We start from the raw sequence: 14,131 nt of genomic DNA, 5'->3' as shown, positions 1-14,131 counted from the left end.
CTCCCGGGGTGGCAGCCCGGAGCAGCCCATGAGCTGGAGTCGGGGCAGTGAGGCGATTGAGGTCGATGAAGATGCCCACACTGCCGGCTCCAGAGGGCGGTCGCGAGGCGTGTTTACGTCGTCTGCGTCTACTCGTCTGCGTCAGTGGATCTCCGTGGGTGCGGTTGCGTCCTGTGATAATCCGTCTCACCTGTGGCTCGTCTCGTCATCACGTGGGGTTTATGTAGTTTGTCTATTTAATGTGCGTTCGCGCAGTGTCTTGTGCTCGTCCTTGTTTGAGTCATTCATGTGTCTGTTTGTTTGAATGTTATACGTGCGCTGTCTGCACTATAATTGTAATAAAAAGTGATGTCTGCGAAGAGGATTCTGTCTCGTCCGTTGCCTTCCGCGGATCATTACATAAATGTTGCTAGAGATACTTTATTTCAAGACTTAATCAACTTAAAATTTATTTATACATTCATTTTATTTATGCATTTGTTTATGCTTCCATTTGGACAGATCATACTGAACTCTGGGCTGTCTTACCATAGCTACTGTCATGAAAATTTATCAGGACTTGTGTAGTTAAAAGAGAAATGTATTTACAATGTAAATAAGCATGAGAGTTCACTCTGAAACAAAAAATCTGAGGAGAGAAAGCAGTTCTCACCTTTATAGTGCATCCGGAAAGTATTCTTCACTTTTCTACATTTTGTTACGTTACAGCCTTATTCCAAATTGTATTAAATTAATCTCTTTCCTCAAAATTCCACACAAAATTCCACCCCATTATCACCATGTGAAAAAAAGTTTTCTTGAGAGTTTTGAAAATGTATTAAAATTAAAAAACAAAGTAATCATTTACATAAGTATTCACAGACTTTGCTTAATACTTTGTAGAAACACCATTGGCAGCAACTACAGCCTCAAGTCTTTTTGAATATGATGCCACAAGCTTGGCACACCTATCTTAAGGCAGTTTTGCCCATTCTTCTTTGCAGTACCTCTGAAGCTCCATCTATAAACACACATACTCCCTGGGCCATATTCATTCCTAAATTTAAACATAATATTAAAGAAGGTTGGAATAAATGAACCACGGTGTGATATAAATGTCTGTTGTGGGACCAAAGTCAGGCAGCTTTTCAAACAAAATGTGACACTCCATGTGACAAAATAAAATTATATGTCAATGTCCAACAGTTGTCCAAGTGTCTGTGCATGAATGTGTGTGTGCTCGAACGCCCATGCTCTGTCTTCTCTCCCTTTAATGCACCCAGGGATTTAGTCCCCCAGGGGGATGTAGAGAGTACAATGTGCGCAATTGGCTGCCGCTCCTCGCCAGTGTGTGTAATTGGTGATGTAAGACTTGTACCTGTGTTAAATAAATTGTAAAGCAACCTTGGGTATCTTGAAAGATGCTATATAAATCGAATATTAATTCATCCAGAAGCATCAGGGGGTTATTAGGAGGCAGTCAAAAGTGCTGAGAGAAACAAGATTTATTCATGAGGGTCTTTAACATGATCCATTGTCATAACCAGAGAGCAGTCAGACACAGAAACAAATATATTACAATATTATAAATACAACAATACAATACATAGATTTCTTAGACATTATAATACAAAAAATAAACTGAATAAACCTTGCCAGGATACATACACCAACATGAACACCGGGGCTGCATACTAAAGAAAGATCAGCAAACACATGGGTTTAAATACACAGAAAATCAAAGAGACTAAACCAGGGACAGATTAAATGAATTACAAGGTACGGGGTTACAAAATACCAGGTGGGGAAAACCAGAATGAAAGCAAAATCACATGGAACATCAAGCAGACTCAACAGACAAATGGGAGGGAGAGCCAGACATGACCATCACTAATAATAATAATAATATTAATAATATTAATAATATAATATTATTATTATTAGGTTACATTTGTATAGCACCTTTACCATGTATTTAAAACTAAAGAAAATGTAAAGCATCACAGAAAAAAGTGAAATGCAAGGGTGTGTGGCAGAACGGTGTAACGTATTGAACAGGCAGAGAGGGATCCAAATGCGGAAGAACACCGCTTTTATTGAAATGAGACGCTGGTACAAACAATGGCAGGTGAATCACGAGTACTAGGATCAGTAGTAACAGCGTTTTCTTGGCGTGGTCAGGACGGTCCAGGGTCATACCGGGGGAGCAGAAGTCAGAAGGTACAGAGGGATTAGGCAAGAGACAAGGTCGGGGACGTAAGCGAGGGTCAGAACACAGGAGAGCAGACAGGATATAGAAAGGCTTGGTACGCGGCATGAGTCGGCAATACTTCGCGATGGAGACGTGCTGGTGAAGTGCTTAAGTAAGGCTGAAGGGGGCGTGGTAATGAGGGGCAGGTGAGGCTGATAAAGGAGGATCAGGTGGCATTCCTGACAAACGGCAAGGCGAGAGCAGGCTTTCAACATTTTACGTGTTTAGCTGTGACGCCGGAGGCACTTAGCACTAGCAGAGATATTTAAACAAAACACCTATGAGGACACATACCATCTTAAATACATACACACTTAAATACATAAACAAGACAAAAGTGCAACACAACATTAACAAGACAAGCAACAGGTGACATGAATAACAAATACAAACAGTGATGGCTTAGTTACCTTGAAAAAGTCCTTTAAGAAGTAACTTACTTATACTGGACTATAATTGAACGCAATTTCCTATAAGTCTTACGGCAGACACTGCACGCTTAAGGACTTGTTATACTTTCGCTTTTGACCATAGCGCTCGATTCCGCACACTGCGCGCAAACCTATGAGAATGGCGGAAACATTTATACTTGACGCGTCATTCTTTGCAATGTTCTCCGTACCGATATGTGGTTGGATAAATCTAGGGCAACCAATCTTACGCATGCGTAATACATGTTGGTTATGTGTGCAGCGAAGTGTGCATCATCGGACGTAAGACTTGCAGGAAATTGCTTTCAATTACACGCATGCGTAGTCCAAATCAAATAGGGTAGTGACAAGTGACAAGTGCCTTTAATTGTCGCATAGGCCAAATGTCAATCCCAAAGTTGCTAGAAGAAAGCAAAAATATATATTTTTACTAAGGAAAACGTTTATATTTATTAATAACAATTAAAATAAATCAAAGCAATTGCAGTGGAGGAAAATGGCAATAACCTAATATGTGAAAATTGCAGCATAATCTCAGACTCTTCATGTACATGTAATATATCCTTAGTCTGTGCTGTGTAATCTTTTTTTCATAAAAAAACTATTGTCAACTCAGCCATAGAGCTTGATGCTAATTCTGAAAAACTCAAAATTCAAAATGGATTACAGTGTGGAATGTGTTATAGCAGAGGTAAACAATTTCATGAAATCATTGTGATGGGCAGTGGCCAATCTCGTCATTTGGGATCACATGTGACTTTGCTATATAGCAGGGGTACTCAACTGGCGGACCGCGGTCCGGATCCGGACACGAACACATTCCTGTCCGGACCCAATCTCATTCCTGATTAACTGGATACGGACCAAAAAAAAAACCGGAGCATTTATTTCAGGGCTCTTGAAAAAACACTCCGTCACGAGTGTTACGTTCGCCACCCCGCTCAACAACTTACGTTCGCCACCACAAAAGTCTCTCCACAGTTAGGTGATAACACTTACAAAACTTACTTGAATATAAAGTTTTGAGCCCTATTCAGATTGCATTAATTTATAGGAAGATATTTGTTAATGAAACCTCAGTGGTGAAACTTGCATCTGGATGACATAAAAATTATCATACAGTATGAATATTGTGAACATAAACAACCATTTTACTTTTAGCTTTACAGCATTAAAAATTTTTATTTTTCTGCTCCTCCAACTAACATATGGAATGGACGGGTTTAACCAATTAAATGGCAGAGTGAATCTTCACAAGCATCCATTTTTCATTCAGAAATCTAAGACACTAAGTACTGCTAGTAACAGTGGTAAAAAATATTTTCCCCAATGCAAGGTAACATTTGTCTAGAATAATTGTGCATATTTGTCTCCAGACAGAATTAAATTCAAATATGTAATTGAGCTGAGTGGTGAAAATCCACAGGTAATCCAGTCTGTAATTTTCTCACGGGAAGTGGGATGGAAATAAATCACAGTAAAGCATCTGAAAAATAAGTTGTTCCGCAGGACGCATGTAAATTAGTCATGTCTGAATAGAATGGATGATACTTTCAGCACTAAACAAATATGTAGGCCATGTTAATATTACTATTGAGGTGAAGTTTTTATTTTTTTATATTTATCACTCAATAAATTTATCAATACTTTCTTGTACAAGTGAATGAACAGGTCAGCTATGATTTGTTGGTCGTTGAATTTCTTTAAAAGGTTTTGATGTTTTTCAGACAGATGTTTGGTTAGCTTTTATGCTTTGCCTTCCTTTGTGAGATACACTTTAAAACAGTGCTTGTACAGTGCTGCTGTGCTTAGTGGGCTTACCCTTTTATAAGACACAATATCTCCATATTCCACTTTGTTTCTCTTCTTTGTCCGTGACTTCAGGTGTTGCAGAAGCTTCTGTTGTTCCTTCAGTTCTAGTCTCTGAACAAAACAAAATGATATCACACATCAGTGTGCACATCAACAGCATTATGCATACAGAGACACATTCCTATTACCCAGAATGAATAGTATAATAATAATATAATAATAATAATCTTTATTTGTATAGCACCTTTCATACATACATGCAACTCAAAGTGCTTTACAGAATAAATAAAAAGAAACAATAAAAGGAAGCAAAAATAAGACAAAAAGAAAATGTTATGTGGTGCGTCCTATTTTTGCTTTATAAACTAACACCAGACACACAAACCTTATTTGGAGGGTTTATTCTGACTGCTACACATATGTAAGAGTAGCGGTCGGAAGGGGCTACAAAATGAAAGTGATGTGTACACTTTAAATTACTAAAACAAAATAAAATACAATCAAAGGAAATACGGTAATGGTTTTTACCCTTATACAACCAATGGCCTCTACCTCTGCCGGATAGCCACTTCCAACACCACGTTGTCTGGATGATTGTTCAAACGGAGCTCTATATCACACTGCTGAATCCATACTCGCAAATCGCGCTGTGTAACTTCCTACTCTTGCCGGTACCAACCAACAGAACAAGGTGTGTCAAAATAAAAGCCCATATTAACTTATGCACAGAAGGGAAGAAAATAAAAGTCATGTTCCACTTGGCCACAGTTAAAAGAAATTTAAAGATAAAAAGGAAACAAACATAATAAAATAATGGCAAAGTATAGTACTGTATAGTGTGCATCACTAGTTTAGACACCTTTCTGTTGACATAAAGTCAGATATGTCACTGGTTGCCCCCTACTGGTTGCCTCCGTCCACAGCGGCAGCTGTCCGGTTGTTGTGTTGTTGTGTTCATCCCTCAGGTGGGTGGAGCCCACGATCCGTCTCATCTGAGGGTCGTTTGTTTGTCTATATATGTCTTGTCTTTGTACCAGTTGACCGCTGGTCATTGTATCTTTGATTCGGAGCATGTCACAGGTTTTTGGTTTGCGCACATTCTCCATTAAACCATACTTTTTCCCTGAGACTTGGCGTGATCGCTTCCATTTTGTTTTGCACTCCCTGCCCATCACAGAATGACCAGCCGCTTTCGGAAGCGGCCAGTCTCCTTTTCTTTCTCCTGCGTTCGTGGTCATGTCTTGTGGTAAGTGTTTGTCTGCGTGGTGTGTGTATGTTTTATGTTTCATAAGAGAGTGAGCTGAGTCGGTCTCCACTCGTCCCGCTATGTTTAAATGTTTGTTCGTCTAGTGTATTTTATGTAACATGGCGAGGATTAGAGTCTGTGACCTCCATAAGGCTCCTCTTTTTATGAACATGCATTGCATTTTTTGTTATGAAGTGTGTGGACAGTGGGACCGAAGTGTGCTGCACGCACACGTTAGAATGTTGTGTGTGTGAGACGCGAGAGCCTCGTCATTGTCGCCTCGCTCTCCGTGTTGTCTGAGTTGACTGTTGTGAGCAACTGCGAGCCGGAGAGGCGCGTCCCTGTAAACCGTGATGCGAGTATCACTCGCCTTTGTCACCTTGCTCCCCGTGTGCTCCGTGTTGGAAGTAGGGAGCGACTGTGAGCCGGAGTGGGTGTGTCGCGGTTTGCAGAGCACGCGTGTGTGGGCCCTGTCCATTTCTCTTTTGTCTTTTCGTGATTCGGGAGAAACACAGGGATGAACACAAACACAGGCACAGACACACACACAAATGGAGCCAGGCTTCGTGCCTGTAGGAGGGCTGTCAGAGGGGATAACGCTCCCAGAGCTGCAGTGGGTGGTCCTCCTCCCTTCCTTGCCGCAAACCTTCCGCTGGGTGCAGCGCGGCTGGCAAACGCCCTTGCAGCCCTCTCGGTGGGCACGCTACCAGTCTCTTTGGAAGCCCTTGGGGGGCGAACCGCAGGGTAGGCCTGTCGATGCTCGTTATCCTCCCTCTGAGGACCCCACCAGGGAACTTCACCTCCTCCCGGCGATTGCTCCCCTAGTCTGGCGGTGTGAGTGGTGTCTTCTATCTCCATCTCCTGCTCACCGCCTGAGCTCCATCTCATGGGCTCTACCGGGGTCTCACACCGGGAGTAGTCTATTACGCTCCCCTCGGATGGATAGGGAGAAACACCCTCCCTCTGGCCTCTCTTCCCTCTCACGGTCTCATTGGAGTACTCCGAGGGATGCGGGCTCATGTCCTCCTCCTCTGTGCATGGCTTACCATCCGATTACTCAGACGGAGGCTGGCTGCCTTCCTTACCCTCACACTCTGTGAGGTCTGAGTACTCAGTAATGGAGTACAGTAATCGAGGAGGGCTGATGTCTTCTTGATCTGGATTGATAGAAAGTTCTCATTCCCATTTAGCTATCGGAAGGGAGATTGAGTCATCAAATTTTAACAATAATTTATACAGTTTTGATAATAATTTAGGAGTACATAGATTAAAAAATTCAGTTACCCATGTTGATATTTCCAAATTCATGTCACGTAGGGCTACGCCCCCCTCTCTAGCTGTCACTAAGGTCCCCTGCTCCTCGTGTCTGTGTGGTTCCCTGCTTGTCTGTTCACATGGTTTTGTTCCGTCTGCCACGCCCGTGTCATTAGTGTCTCCACCTGTGTCTTGCTAGTTCTGTGTATTCATAGTCCCAGTGTTTCCCTTGTCCCTTATCGAGTATCTTTGTGCTCTTGTTGAAGTTACGACCTCTGTTTGGTAAATCTGTTGTTTGTGTTTTGTTCTGTTATCCGTTGTTCTGTGTTACAATTCAGTTGATTGTGGTTAAATCTCTTTTGAATTATGGATTTCAATTGTTGATATTCATGAAATCTACTGTTGTTCATATTCTGATATAAGTTCCTGAAATGTGACAAAGTTTCCATCTTTAATAACATGTTCTAAATTTTTTATTCCCTTATCATGTCATGATGTGAAATGTAGTACTTTCTTATTCTGACAAATGGATTGTTCCAAATGGGTGTTAGTTTGCATGGGATGAGTGGGGACTGAGTTAATTTTAGAAATCCCCACCAGGCTGTCAGTGAAGTATTTATGCTAAGGCTTTTAGAACAGTCATGACGCTTAATATTAGAGCTAATGTATGGTAGTGTCACATAGGGCTACGCCCCCTCTCCTAGCTGTCACTCCGGTTTCCCTGTTCCCTCGTGTCTGTGTTGTTCCCTGATCCTTGATCCCGCCCAGCATGTCTGTTGCCCTGGTTTCCCCTTGTCATCAGTGTTGTCACCTGGTCCTAGTCTAGTTCTATGTATTTATAGTCCTTGTATTTCCCATGTCTGTATCGGTTGTTTTGTGTTCCATGCCTCGTTGTTTCCCCTGCAAACTCCGTGTGTTCCTGCCTGGTCTGTGAGTCCTCCTTGTTGTTATTCGTCATGTCTATTTATATCTCTTGTCCTGATTGCCCTCCCGTTATGACCCATGCCCGTGACTACGACTCTGTTTATGGAATTCCCTTGAATAAATCTCGCTCTTCTCAGCGTTTGTGTCCGCCTCCCTGCTCTGCGTCAAGCAGATCATTACAGGTAGGTCTGAGAGTTTTATGTTCCTACAGAATGCTTGTTCTAGGTCCAACCATGGACTGTCTATTAAGTCATATTTGATGCATTTTAAAATGTACTGTAATCTATTGGCTAAGAAATAATGACAAAAAAAATGGTAGTTCTAAGCAACCATTGAGTTTTGGCTTTTGCGAATGTAACAGGTGAAGCCTGGAATTGGTTACGAGTGGGTTGTGAGTCGTGACGGCAACCGTAGTCAGTGTGGGTGGGTGTTCACTTAGCATATATATATATACGTACGGTGGTGCTGGGGGTAGGCATATCCTCACTCTGTTGTGGTATCTTTTGACTGGGCTGAGTCATTGAACGGTAGGTTGCTTTTAAAGGTGGTGTACTTTGGGGTTGGGATTTTACATTAATGGGTAATGTCCCTGTGCAGGTTTGCTGGTTCATGCAAGCTTCTCTTTTCCACTCCGTTGACGGTGCGTTAGTGCAAAGCTCCCTAAAATGGCTTAGACATTGTAGCCGTTTTGTAACGATCTGCGTGAGGCAGAACAGGGAGGCGAACACAACAACAACACAGACACGAGGAACAGGGAAACCGGAGTGACAGCTAGGAGAGGGGGCGTAGCCCTACGTTTGTTGTGGCTTCACGGCAGCTTATTACGTCTGTAACCTGGTTGTGCTGGAGCAGCACCTATACGGAGGTAGGTACGCGGTATTCCTCATAGTTTGTTGGTTATTGGTGGTTCATGCAGCTAATAGTTGTTCATTGTAGGAGTAACGTGGGTTGGCGCAACAGCTAACAGTGTGTGAGCTGTGTATAGCAGCGGCCGAAGGTCCTGTGTGAGCGTCGCCAGTGACTGGTCCGGGTTGCGATTGGAATGGGCGGGCCTGGAAGCAGCTATTCGTCAATTCGTGTTTTAACAAGAAATATTTTAATACCTACCTAGTGAAATTAGAGTCGCTGCTGTTTTGTTTTGGCTGCGTTGGATATGCAGTTGGTTAGGTTTCTTGTTTGTTTCTCTTTGGTTCTCTACTTACTTTTATTTATCGTATTGTGTAATTTGTTTGTTTTCTTTTGCTGCGTTTGATACGCCATTGGACGAGTTTCTTGCATTTCCATTTGGTTTCTACTTTACTTATTTTTATTTATCGTGTTGTGTAATCCGTTTCTTGGTTGTTTTGTTCTAGTTGACGTGATTATATTTTTCATTTGATGATTAACTGATGGTTTGATGTTGTTTTGTTCTGTTTAACTGATTTATTGTTTTATTTACTTTGGCAGCAGTTTTTGGTTTAGAGTGGGATTGTTTTTAAAGCATTTTTATTAATTTGTTTTCTGGAAAATATTGACTGCAGGGTTTCCTGTGGGTCTAGAGGTCAGAGCCATTGTATATCCTAACTGTGTCGCTTCTTTTTGTAGGACATCTGGATGTCCGTTCACTCATGGTTTGGCACCTTACTTGCGGTGGTGTGAGTTCACGTGTATTGCACTTTTGCTTGTGTGTGTGTGTGTGTGTATTGGAGACTTTAGAATATAGACAGGGCTAGACCGCTAGTTCTTGGACACCCACGGCCGGTAGGCCAGTTCATTGGAGCTCCTGTATGTTTCTTTACTATTCTTTTTCTGTATTGTGTTGTTGATTTTGCTTTTTTATAATATTAATAAATGAAGTGATTTTATGGATTGGTTGTGAATAAACCTTTGATTACCTCAATCCGCATCTCTGGATATTTATTCAGGTTTACCTGTGTGCCTAGGTGCCTTTATTGGCTTAGATCAGGGATGCACAACTGTAAGGAGGAGCCGGGCCACAAATAAAGTTAAAGCTGCTCGATGGGCCACCATGGGGTAGTGATTGTATTTTGTTGATGGGGGGGTGGGGTGGCGAGTGTACAATGGAGACAAATTAGGTATTATATCGTGATCGATTCTTAGTGTTGATTTGTAACTCCCGCAGTAGCCCCACTCAAAAGTAGCCCAAAAACAACACTGTTGGTTCGTTGTTCAAATTCAGGCACGAAGCCAGAAGGCGGGCCAAATTATTTATCAACCGGCGGTCTGCAACGGAGGCGCCGGCGGGCCGCAAATGGCCCGTGGGCCGTATGTTGTGCACCCCTGGCTTACATCAATATATGTCCTGGGGTGAAATTCCCCAGGTGGCGTAGTCGGGTTTGCTGTATTACTACAGGCCACACAAAGTTTCAGTTATTCTTTTTTTTTTTTTTTTTTTTTTAACATTTTATAATTGTATATTTATTGGGTTTTATAATTAACAGAGGGAAACAACAACAGAACAACAACAAATCAGAAAAGGAAAAGAAAAAAAAGAGTAATGTAGAATAAAATAAAATAAAATATAATAAAACAAAAACATACGTTCATCGCCACTATGATATATGTAATTTGACATTATTGCAAAATGCTCAAGAATGAGTGAAAGGGTATGGTAAAAAAGTGTTAGGTGGTAATTACATAGAAATTACAATGCAAGCAGGGGTACAGATGAGGTGCAAGAAGAAAGATCATAAATCCTCCAACACTTTCCAAACTGGTGACCATATTTCAGAGAATTTTTGTTGTCTATTATGCATTTCAAACGTGAGTTTTTCTAGTGGAAAGACATTCGACAGTTGTGTCAGCCACATCTTGGCTGTTGGGACAGTTGGAGTTATCCAGAGCAGTAAAATACATTTCTTTGCTAGGTATGACAGTGAACCCATCAGGTAGGCTTGGTTTCCATTTAGCACCCCATTGGGATCATGAGCCAAAAGATACAAACATGGTGACATGTGGAAATGTTTTCCTAACATCTTCTGAGTGACCTGATGAACATCCTTCCAGAATACTTGGATTTTAGTGCACTCCCAGAACATGTGCATAAATGTACCTGCATCAGACATAGTGGAGATGGGTTTCTACACATCTTATACAGACGTGAGGGTGTTAAATAAGATCTAAAAAAGAATTTGAAATTCTGTTCTTGGATGTTAATGGAAGTGCAACTAGGAAATATTTTCTTATGCATATTATTCCAAGAGTCATCGTCAAATTTAATAGAAAGATCTTTCTCCCAGGTCTGTCTCAGTGGATTGTAACATGGCTCATTGACATCAGAGAGTGTAGAATACACATACGATATTTTACACAGACGAGGATTTGGCTTAATAAGAACATTTTCTATGTCATTCAACTCCGTTCGGAGTTTGGTTTCTTTAGAGCATATGAAGTGACGTACCTGAAGGTATTTATAAAAATCTGATTTGGGGACCTTAAACTGTTCTGTTATCTGCTCAAAAGACATTAGACTTTGTCCGTATATGTAGGATAGATCTCTTATTCCAGATTTGACCCATGTATGTAGTCCTATAGACCTTAGTTGAGAGGGGAAGTCTGGGTTATGGCAAATTGGAGAGTGCAGTGAGATATTTTTGGGGATTTTTAGATATTGTCTAATGTCTTTCCAGGCCAAGAGTGTGTTATAAACGGTGTATTTGTCTTTTAAACTGTGACATTTTTCTAAATTGTTTATAAATGGGAGAGATTTTAATTCCAATGATTTGCAGGACAAAGACTCGATTTCAACCCATTTACAATCATGTATATCTAAGAACCAAGATAACATTTGTATAATTTGTGCTGACCAGTAATATAGTTGGAAGTTTGGTAAGGAGGCCCCTCCCTGGTTTTTCGTTTTAGTGAGTATTGAGAACCTGATTCGAGGTTTTTTCTTATTCCAAATATATTCCGCTATTCTGGAGTTTATATTCTTGAAAAAACTAGCAGGTATGTAACACGGGAGAGTTCGGAAAAAATAATTAAGTCGAGGCAGGACATTCATTTTAATTACATTAATTCGGCCAAAAAAGGAATTTGGGAGAGCGGTCCAGACACGCAAATCCTGCTCGATTTTGTCCCAAAGTGGCGTATAATTGGTAGTGAATAAGTTGTTCAAATTGGGTGTAATTACTATGCCGAGGTATTTAAATCCAGTGTCAGAGATATGGAAGGGAGTTATCTGCCGTATATTGTCACTTTGTGAGATATTGATTGGTAGGGCCAGCGATTTATCCAGGTTAATTTTATATCCAGACACTGAGCTATAGTCAGAGATCAAATCTAAGACTATTTTAACAGAAGCGTTTGGATTGGACAAGTATAGAAGGACATCATCTGCATAGAGGGAGACACGATGGTCTTCTCCACCAATCTTGATGCCTGTGAGGCGTGTACTATTTCTGATTGATTGGGCCAGAGGTTCAATTACCAGACAAAAAAGAAGTGGAGAGAGCGGACAGCCCTGACGACATCCCCTGCTCACTGGGAACATATCTGAATGAAAATTATTAGTATTGACCACTGCGTTTGGATAAGAGTAAAGCGATTTAATCATATTTATAAAAGACGAACCCAAATTAATTTTCTTTAGTACCGCAAATAAGAAATCCCAGTGAACCCTGTCAAAAGCTTTTTCTGCGTCGAGAGAAACAATAAGAGCTGGAACTGGATTTCTGCTAAGGTGATCTACAATGTTTAGAGCACGGCGTACATTATCTGAACCATGACCTCACGAATCCTGTTTGATCTGGATGTATCAAGCGTGGCAGCAGGGCATCCAGTCTGCATGCAAGGACCTTGGCAACAATTTTAAAGTCCACATTCAATAAACTGATTGGTCGATAAGACGAACAGTCCAATGGGTTTTTATCTTTTTTTAAAATAAGAGAGATGGAGGCAGTCTTCCATGAATTTGGTATGACATTGTGTTCGTATATATGATAGAGGGCGGGCATGAGTATAGGTTTTAGTTCGGGCCAGAACTTCCTGTAGTACTCTACGGGATACCCGTCCAATCCTGGGGCCCTCCCGGTGGGCATTGATTGAATTGCATCCCAGACCTCTCTCTCTGTGAACGGGGCACTAAGGGTTGCTTTTTCAGATTCTGTAGCCGATTGTAAGGAGATCTTGTCTAAATAATTTTCACTGTTCCCATTGTTTGGAGGCGGACACGAGTAGAGATTTTTATAAAAATTTGTGAATGCTTCATTAATTAAATGTGGGTCGTATGTAATGCTCCCATTATTTGTCCTAATTGCTTTGATGGATTTCATGGTCTGTTCTGCTTTTAGTTGGGAAGCCAATAGTTTACTTGATCTGTTGCCATATTCGTAAAATTTCTGTTTGGTTAGGAAAAGGAGTTTCTTTATATAATCTGTGTAATTGAGATTGAACTGTGTCCTGATTTTGGTTAATTGATTCCAATTCTTTGTGGTGGGTGTGTGTTTATGTTGACGCTCCAAGTGTAGTAGTTTAGCCTCCAGGGCGCGTTGCTTTGCTTCTCGCGATTTTTTAATAAAAGAGCTCTGGCAAATTATTTGCCCACGAATTGTTGCTTTGGCTGCATCCCAAATAGTGCCCGGGGATACTGGGGAGTGTTGATTATCTGACCAATAATTCTTCAGTGAGTCCCGAATTGATTCACAAAAAGCATCATTGTTCAACAAAGACAAATTTAACTTCCAGTTTTTTGTTTTTGGTGAGGATACATAAAAGTTGCAGTTTAAATAGACTGGACTATGATCAGAGAGCAGAATGGGTCCAATCTCACATGCTGTTACTGTGTGGATATGAGTGGTATGCATAAAAATATAATCTAATCTGGAGTATAGTTGATGAGGATTGGAATAAAAAGTATAATCTCTCGTCAGAGGGTGGTGCTCTCTCCACACATCAATCAGCCCAGTATCTTCACAGAGTTTTTTAAGTATTTGGGGGGATTTTGGATTCGTCGATGGTGAAGGTGATGATCTGTCCAGTGCATCATTAAGAACGCAGTTAAAATCGCCAGCCAGAAGACCAAATTCTGTACAGTGTTGGTTAAATAGTAAAATGATATGTGACATAAACTGAGGACGGTCTTCATTTGGAGCATACACATTCATTATGGTAATAGTTTCCCCCAGAATTGAACCGATAATTAAGATGAAACGGCCTTCAGGGTCTCTTATTTCAGAATCGAGAATAAACGGAATATTTTTGTTGATGAGGATAGCCACGCCCCTTTTGTTAGAT

At 41.0% G+C, this 14,131-nt stretch overlaps 1 protein-coding gene across 2 annotated transcripts in view; it reads right to left on the bottom strand.

The window, feature by feature from the left end:
• Window positions 1–1,504: 1,504 nt before the first annotated feature.
• LOC143475150 (macrophage mannose receptor 1-like) overlaps window positions 1,505–14,131 on the bottom strand; it is a 44,415-nt gene continuing 31,788 nt past the window's right edge. Inside the window, exons 1-3 of one of the 2 annotated variants that reach the window (XR_013120940.1) lie at window positions 5,002–5,114; window positions 4,483–4,584; window positions 4,134–4,147 (exon numbers count right to left, since the gene is read on the bottom strand). Coding sequence is in view for 1 of the 2 variants with exons in the window: in XM_076972899.1 (XP_076829014.1) it covers window positions 4,487–4,584 (98 nt within the window). In the remaining variant the exon portion in view is untranslated. Of the gene's footprint in view, window positions 4,148–4,482; window positions 4,585–5,001; window positions 5,115–14,131 lie in introns of those variants that run through there. The other variant, XM_076972899.1, reaches the window with a different exon arrangement.

This window comes from Brachyhypopomus gauderio, chromosome 14 (assembly GCF_052324685.1).
Source record: "Brachyhypopomus gauderio isolate BG-103 chromosome 14, BGAUD_0.2, whole genome shotgun sequence".
Classification (NCBI taxonomy): Eukaryota; Metazoa; Chordata; class Actinopteri; order Gymnotiformes; family Hypopomidae; genus Brachyhypopomus; species Brachyhypopomus gauderio.
The sequence above is the reverse complement of the archived record's forward strand: the minus strand, read 5'-3'. Positions and strand labels throughout refer to the sequence as shown.